The sequence below is a fragment of the Alligator sinensis genome, unplaced genomic scaffold, assembly GCF_000455745.1.
Source record: "Alligator sinensis unplaced genomic scaffold, ASM45574v1 scaffold84_2, whole genome shotgun sequence".
NCBI classification, from domain to species: domain Eukaryota; kingdom Metazoa; phylum Chordata; order Crocodylia; family Alligatoridae; genus Alligator; species Alligator sinensis.
The window spans coordinates 285333-294031 of record NW_005842247.1 but is presented as its reverse complement, the minus strand read 5'-3'; the positions used below and the strand labels follow the sequence as shown (position 1 = coordinate 294031).

At 41.0% G+C, this 8699-nt stretch overlaps 1 protein-coding gene across 1 annotated transcript in view; it reads right to left on the bottom strand.

Moving 5' to 3' along the window:
• Positions 1 to 8699, bottom strand: part of PAN3 (poly(A) specific ribonuclease subunit PAN3) — a 126230-nt gene that overhangs the window by 103204 nt on the left and 14327 nt on the right. The window contains 1 exon segment of the mRNA XM_006027488.3: positions 2 to 99. Coding sequence (XP_006027550.2) covers positions 2 to 99 — 98 coding nt within the window.

Below are 8699 nucleotides of genomic sequence, written 5' to 3'. Positions count from 1 at the left end.
CAGCAGGACTTCCAAATCCATTAACGCCAATGAAGCTGGTGCTAAAGTAGGAATCTGTGAGACCAGCATCGGCTATCCCACCACCATCCATTCCAGCAACTATAAGAAAAAAGGAAAAACATTTCAGAAGATATAATTGGGCAAGATTACCTGTTGTTTTGGGGTTGTTTTTTTTTGCTCCAGTACAAGTTTCCTAGATTTAAACCTGCACTTCAAGGCAAAACCAAAGAACATACAGACTTCCTTCATAATGACTTTCTTTTCCTCCAGTGTACGTAAGTGACAGCATATGCAATATAAAGTTAGAAGAAAGATGTAGCTAGAGGGTTGTGCACAGCCGTGAAGGAGAAGATAAGGAGTTTGTACTGTATATGCACAGTATGGAAGCTAGCAACATTAGAATAATATCAGGAACTTTCTGGTCACACCAAATGTATTCATTCCTCTTGAACACAAGCTCACAATTTATAATGAAGCACTTATATTATTTTTACACATATTTCAGAGTATAAATATAGAACTACCCAAGAAACCTTGTCTGCCTATTTTCATTATTGTATTTCAAAAGCTGTTACACAATTTCATTCAGAATTGCCACAAAACTCTTCTGAACTGAAAGCAAACATGAGAGATGCAATTCCAAATGAATATTTTTTTAGAAGTTAGTTATCTTGAAACAAGGGGCTAATAATGAGTGTACCTGAACTGTACACATCTGATTTCCTACTGCAGTACTAAAAGGATTTAAGAAAAATTAACATACTGATAAAAATATTCAAGCTACTCTGAAACAATTAAGTCGAACTCCTTACCAGACTTGGACAGAGTGCAGCTGCTTAAGTACAGGTGTGTGTGGCAGTCTCACTTCAAAACAGATTATGTTCAAGAGACTGCAGGCCTGAGAGCAGGAAACGGGGGCTGCAAGCAGGAGACTGGGTAGAATTGGAAGACTAGAAGCACCTGAATGACACTGGCTTGCATCCACACTAGAGCCATCACATTAGCAGCTGGCAACTTTCACCCACAGTAACCGAAACACTGCTCATGCCACCTACCTCATGTGAACAGCACCCAGCACAACTACTCACAAATGAATGGCTGGGTGTGTGGGGACAGGCATCAAGTGGAACATCTGAGCTATACCACAAGAGTGTTTTGCAGCAAAGGCCTACCTATAAAGATGTTAACACCATTATTGTCACGGCTGTGACAATGACATTTGCCTGGGTATTCTGGGTTTTTTAGGACAGGTACGCAACAGCTGAGAAACCCTGACCATTTATGAAAAAAATTTCACAGCACTTTCAATAAGTCAGTCTCCAAGCTCAAATCTAAGATCTGAAAGAAAACAGAGACACATAGGTAGTCTCTACCAGTCATATATTCTAGACTAATGATTCTCAGCTTTTGTAGTGTTAAGGTACCTCACCACCACACTTTGAAATCCACTGGCATCCCTGGCTGAGAACTGTTACCAGTGTTGCCTCAACTTACTCAAGCGCTTCTCACCTGGGTTCTGCTGCTGGGAAGGGCTGTGCCACATGTGCACATTCCCCCTGCATTAGGGCTAATGAGCCTAAAGCAGACAGGAGCTGCCTTTAACTGTAGCTTTTCTGGTCCAGCACTCCCAATACCCCACCCAGAAACAGAAGTGGATAGAACAGTGCCACCTGCACCTGTTTCTGGGATGAGCACAGGGGAAGGATGCTGCTTGTCTAAAGGCAGCTTTGCTGCATGGCTTTAGGTTCATTAGTAGGGGTGCACTGATAGAGATTTTTGGGGCCAATACCGATATTTAAGGAGGCATATTGGCCGATACCAATCTGATTCCCGATACAGAACTGCATCTCCATCTACAGTCTGGCCATTTCCCATCACTGTCTGGGTAGGAGGTTTGTATCCAGAAAACTGGAATAAATTATTTTGTTATGTAGACTAACTGTAAAACAACAACACTGAGATCTGTAGAGCAGTCAAATACTGTGGCCTGACCCAAACCTCTTTAGTCAGAACCTAAATAAAAAGGCCAATATGTGGAAAGACCAACACAGTGAGAGCATGGGCATATCAATCAGGAACTGTGAGGTAAAGGAGTAGTGCTTCACTATAGTGTCTAATCCCACTCAAGGAATAGTAAATGACAGTTTATCTACTGCCAAACCAATCACCTGTGCTGTTCTTCTTGGCCCAATTCACAGCGGGAAGGGTCAACCTTTTAGTTCAGTCTTCTAGTAGGACAATGAAACTAATTTTGCCAAGACCGGAGATCCAGACACTTGTTACATACCACCTTTTCTTTGAATATGAAATTTGGGGTTCTTTAGAAAACTACTACTCATCATTAACATGTTACTTTCCTTTTAATTGTATGCCTTTGCACCAAGGTATCTATAGTCTTGGAAACATTTCTAAAGTTGCATTCTCTATCTGAATTATAGCCAATATCAAAAGCTGCCAGCTTTATACTACAACCTGCAAGTTAAAGCCATATCTTTCCTGACATGAGTAGGTCATTATCCACTTTCAAATTTTCAGGAACAGCTTTCATTCCAAGATACACTGCATAAGCTCTCCAGCATTTCTGCTATTTCACACCTTCCAAATCCTCAAATTAGAACCAAACCTGATGATCTACTGCAACTGTAGTTCTCAGGCTTCACCAAAGACTACTTCAAGTATTTCAATCTCTGTTAAGGGCAGGGTGCATTATTACCCGTGTGAAAAGACATTCTTGACCCAATTCCTCCTATTACCCTTCACTTTAATGAAAGATACAAAAAAACCATTCTCTTTAACTTGTTTCATTACAGTTGCAAGTAATAACTTCACTAAAACCTTGAAATTAATAACTTTGTGTATCTAGTCCTACTCAGAGTGGTAAATGACATTTCTCATCTTCAGTCACCTATGCTGTTCCTCAGTGGTACATCTCCCATCCTAGGCAACATGGAAGCCATGGGGGAAGAGGGTGAGTGGGGATAGTGATGATCTTGTGTCAACAACAAGTAGATGACCATTCAAATTTCTCTCATGCTGATGCTATCAATATAAGGAATGCATTTTGCAAAAAAATGGCCATCACTTGCTACAGAAAGACTATTAAAATCATCATTCAGATTACAGCTAGAGCACTCTTTTGGACTCTGGCATTTCTGGACACTTGAAGATAAATGAAATAAGATTTGATGAGGTAACTGTAGCTCAGACAAGTAGTGGGCAATGGCCCAGCCATTTCCTTGCTTCATTGTTACATTTCATTCTACATAACCTTTGAAAATTCCAGTCAGTCAAAAGCACAAGTCCATCTTCCATGCAATACATTATAGGCAGTCAATATGAGTGGTGCATAGAGAATCATACCAATGTTGAGATTATGGTTCCCATTTAAGGTCTTTTATGTTGCTATGCCAAATTATCTAGAACTCATCTTGCTAAAGTATCAAGACTTTGAATGTGATGCTTCATAGGAATACCAATAAATAACCTCAGGGGTTAAACATTATCTTCCCCTTTAACTTGATTATTTCTTATGCAAAAGAAGTTATCAGAATAACAATTGGCAAAAATAAAGTCCTCCCCATCCTTCCAGAAGATCACACTGTTAAGATTACAATTTCATAGGCAGCATAGGTTTTATGCTGAAACTAGCTGGACTTCACCACAATGAGCAGTATGGTGTTACATTCTATTTGCCCAACCTAATTGTTCCTGGGCAAGTTTCATGAGTGCAGACTTTCAAAGCCATTCTACATTTGGTACCACAAGAACAACACAAGGTCAGAAGAAAGTAGGGCTAAGAGGGATCTCCCAACGTCATCTTGTATAGCCCTCCAAATCATCCCAGCCAAGCATCCCAAGCATCCCAGCCTGCTCTTGAAAATTTCCAGGGATGAAGATACCACAATTTTTCTAGATAGCCTCTTCCATTGCTTGACCACCCTCATGTTATGGGTTTACTTAATTCATGGTTTCACAGTTTTCACAGAAACCATGAAAACCGGTGTTGTCTGCAATCACCAGGAAATATTTCATTGGCTGCGATTTCTCACAAAGTCAACCTTAGCCACCACCCCACCCCAGCATATCATTCATATAATATGCTGGTTTAGAACTGTATTGCTGTAAGTCCTAGGACAGGACAATGCAACAATCACTACAGCCCTAGATCACATAATTGAGAATTACTGCCTGCTAGTCAACTATACTAAGTGAAGGCATCAGTCAGTGAAGTGAAAATGTTTCTATTAGGGTTAACATTAATTAATACTTCAACATTTTTGTATAAAGCTACATATAATAATATATTAGGATGATATAAAAGTTACAATTAATATTTTATATATGTTTTAGATTTAATATCTAGGTTTATATAATAAATTATAGGATAATAGCAAAATTCCACAGAAAGTAAATGAAGGTGCACAGTATATGCCCCTCTGCCAATCAGCAACAAGGGGCAAGGCTGTCACAAAATGCCTGCAAAAGATCAGCACGTGCTGTGACAAAGCAATATTCATGGATTGGTCTCGCTGCAAACTAAGTATATCCCTACGCATAGTCACAAAGTTCTCTCATCTCCAAATCCTCATTTCCTTTGCTGCACCTTGAGGTCATTGTTCTTAGTCCTGTCCTTTACGGACTCAGACAAAAGCCCACTTCCATCTATCCTCTAATCACCCTTCAGGTATATGAAGACTATCAAATCCATGCCCCCCCCAGGTCTTCTTTCCGCAAGACTAAATAACCCATTTTCTCTCAGCTTTTCTTCAGAAGTCTTTTTTCCCAGGCCCCTGATTATTTGTGTCACTCTGCACTTAACTATTTCCAAACAATCCACGACTTTCTTGAAGCGTGGGGCCCAAAACTGGACACAGTACTCCAGGTGAGGCCTCATCAGTGACAAACAAAAGGGGAAGCATCACTTCCCTTGATTTGCAAAAGACACTCCTATTAATATAATCCAGTATGCTGTTGGCTTTTCTTGCAACAAGGGCACTCTGTTGGCTCATATTTAGCTTATGGTCTAGTGTATGGTCCTTGCTGAATCTCATCTAACTGACTGAAGTGAGTGATTGCTGAATCTCACGATTGATTTTTCCAATCAATCCAAGTCATTCTGAATCCTAACCCTGCCCTCCAGATTGCCTGCAACTCCACCCAACTTGGTGTCATCCATACATCTGATAGGCATGCACTGCCCTTGGGAAGCCCACTTGATACGTGCTCCCAACGAGACACTGAGCCACTGATGACTACTCATTGATGACTTTCATCAAAATGGTATTTCTCTAGTTTATTCATAAGAATATTGGGGGAGACAGAGTCAAAACCTTGCTCAAGTATATCACTTCCACTGCTCTTTCCACCGACTTCCAGAAGGGGGTCAGGTTGGTCAGGCATGACCTGTTAGTGAATCCATGTTGGTTGTTCCTGATCACCTTGTTTGTTCTAGGTGCTTCACAAAATATTTCTTGAGGACCTGCTCCATGATCTTTTCAGGAATCGAAGTCAAGCTGACAGGTCTGCAATTCTTCTGACTCTCCTTCTTCCCTTTCTTAAAGATGGGCACTATTTATTTGCTCTTTCCAATCATCTGGGACATCACCCTGACCTCCACAAGACAACTAATGCCTCTGAAATTACCTCAGCCAATTCCTTCAGTACCCTAGGGTGCATCCCATCTGGCCATCTCGACTTGAAGGCATCTGGTAAATTTCCAGTACTTTTCCACTTCCAAAAAGTATATTTTTGTTTGTTTAAACAGAGTTCATTGCTACTTCATCCATCCAGATCCAAAAAACTTTTTTCCACTGCCTTGGAATAGCTTTAATGGAAGTATGTTTGTGCATCCCAATAAGCAAAACATTACACGTTTTAGAAAGGAGATCTGAACTCTTTCAAGGTAACCTTGTTCAGAGAGATCTGCTGATGTCCACACATAGTTAGAGCTGACTAGACAAAGTGGATGGACAGAAAGATGACAAAGATGGAATGCAGGAGGAAACGGACTGAAGAACTACTGTCTTTTTCATGCGATGGGAGCAGAAATGATGATCATGATGACCAAATGAAGATTTGAGTGTTAAAAAATGGAATAAAAACATGGAAGTAATACAAATATTTTTAAAGCATTTTAAAAGCAGCTCAAAGTTCAAAACCTTTTGAACAGATTTAGAAGGAGTAAAGGGTTTTCTTAGTTTTGTTTTTAATAAGTAATAAGAAAACTAATCAGACAAGGTCTTGTTTGGTAAGCAGCACTGCAGTTCAGTATGAAATACTTTTCCTACAGCATATCAGCAGGAAACCGACTCTTTTGGTGGTCAGCACAAGGGCAGCAGTAACAGCTTTTAATTTACTTAAAAAGAGTGGTGCCAATATTTTCATTTCTAAAGGATTTAGTTAACTAAGGCACTTTGATACCATAGTGATATGTACAGTATAAATGGCTAGGCAGTCAAGCATCCAAAGTCAGTGGTTGTCAGCTGTCTAAGCCATATGTCATATAAGAAACAGAAGGGCAACTTCACACACACACACACACCCCCCCCTACCCCCAAGATACTGTGCTGTTAATTTTTTTGTGAGTTTATGGAAATAAGAAACTGCCCTTAGAAAGATGAATGCTCTTCTGTCAAAAGTGACATCAGATCATCTCCTTTATCTCATTTGAAAGACAGTATGTCCTGCAGCACTTAATAATAATTGGTTCAATAAAAGAGCATGTCTCCTTTTAGCGCACCATCAGGAGCACTGCATGTCACACCAATACCACTATTAACCAGGACCAGGACTACTCAGATTTTGAAGTTTGACTACATTAGAGAAACTGAATCTGACTGGAGGGCCTGGTAGCAACTTGGTGCGACTATTCATGGCAGGGTAGCTCCTTTAACATACCACAACATTGCAACCTCCAGAGTAAGGTGAGTATAGGGTGCCTCCAAAACCTAAGCTCCGCTGCCTTGTGGGTACTCCTGGGTTGGAGAAAGGAGACAAACACACCCTCACTCAGGCATTAGGCAGTTAATAAATTATCTGTTGTTCTCTGGGAGAAGCTACAACCATCGAGCCACTGAACATCTGGACTTGGTCTTGCCTTTGCATCCTGTCTCAATGGTTTAAAGCAGGAGGGAGTATGACAGGTCTTGGGCAGCCTCCATTCCTCCATACTCTTGGCTAGGTGTACGCATCAAAACGTCTTGGCCTGATGGTTGAAGGACTCCGTACAAAAGGATTCATCAGGCACCCGAGTAGACTTCTTATGCATACATTATAATCCAGAGGATTAACGGTTGCCTACTACTATATATTTATTGACCAACATACCTGCATCAAATCCTTCATTTCTACCATAGTTTTTGAAAGCAGCTCCAAGTATCCCCTAAGTAGCCACTTAAGTTCTGTTTTTCTAACTGCTGCATAGCTGTGAAACAGTCATAAAGATAAACCACAAAGTAAACTTCAGCTGTCAATTGTGCCCTTTATAATATGTTAAGAGATATAAAAGAGTTCTGGAATTCTTTAAGGTTAATAAAAAAAAAAAAACACCACCAAGAAAAACTAACAAGAACATTAAATTTGGTTTTCCTTACCTTTGCTGTAATATCTAACAAAGGTCTCGGATTAGAATGCTTCCTTACAGTTTAACATCTGTCCCATCCCACCTCCGTTAAAGTTTAACAAAAGGTGACATTTTCCTCCAGTACTTACTATGTATTGGCATTAAATAGGTGTTAAACATCATATGTACTAACAGCAGAATAGGCATTTCCAAGGTTGTCAGTACAGGAGATCAATTCCTAGCTAAGTAAAAACAACATCACAATTGAACCTTGTACATTATAATCAGAGTTTGTAATACAGGATTCTAAGCAACAATGTCTTCACTGCAAACAAAGTGTTTTTACATAGAGATACTTATTAGGGTTGTGCAAAGCTTCAGCTGCCAATTCGTTTCAATGGAGATTCAGCCTGATTTGGCAGCCGAATCTCCAAATCCAAACTGAATTAAGAGACCCTTCAATCTCTCTGAATTGAATTGGAACTGTCCAAATAGATTTGGAGAGATTCGATGATTTGGACATAGACACAGCTTTAAAATGTATTTTCTACATAACCTCAAGGTACCAGGTGGCTCGTGAATGCTGAGATGCTGGGGCAAATGAAGTGTCCCACAGGAGCACCGGGGTGCTCCCCAGAGCATACAGCAGTGGACCCAGAAGTGGATGAGAAGCACTTCTGGGTCTGTCAAGCAGATGGGGGATCCCAGCTCAGCAACTGGTGCCTCATGGGTCTGGGGGGGGGAACCTGGAGTCTCCCCTGCAGCTGATCACTGAACTGGGAAGTTGGGGGGGTGGGAAAGAGGGAGGGAGAGGAGCGGTCCCCAATGCACTCGGCAGTGGACCCAGAAGTACTTTTGGTCCACTTCCAGGTCCATTGCCAAGCACGCAGGAGGCCCCCCACAGGCTCCTGTAGGACGCTCCACCCACCCTGTCACAACCCAAAGGGTGTGATTTTTGTTTTTGTGTGCTTCGGCACTGCTAAATTGTCCCCGCTAAATTGCAGCTTCTTTGCACGGTGGAGTTCTCTGCTGCAAAAGAGAACCCCGGTGCAAGGGAGAATTTCCCGCCAATTTGAAGCTTTCTTTGCAGGGTGCATTTCTTTGTTGCAGCACAGAAATGCTCGTTGCAAAGAGTTCC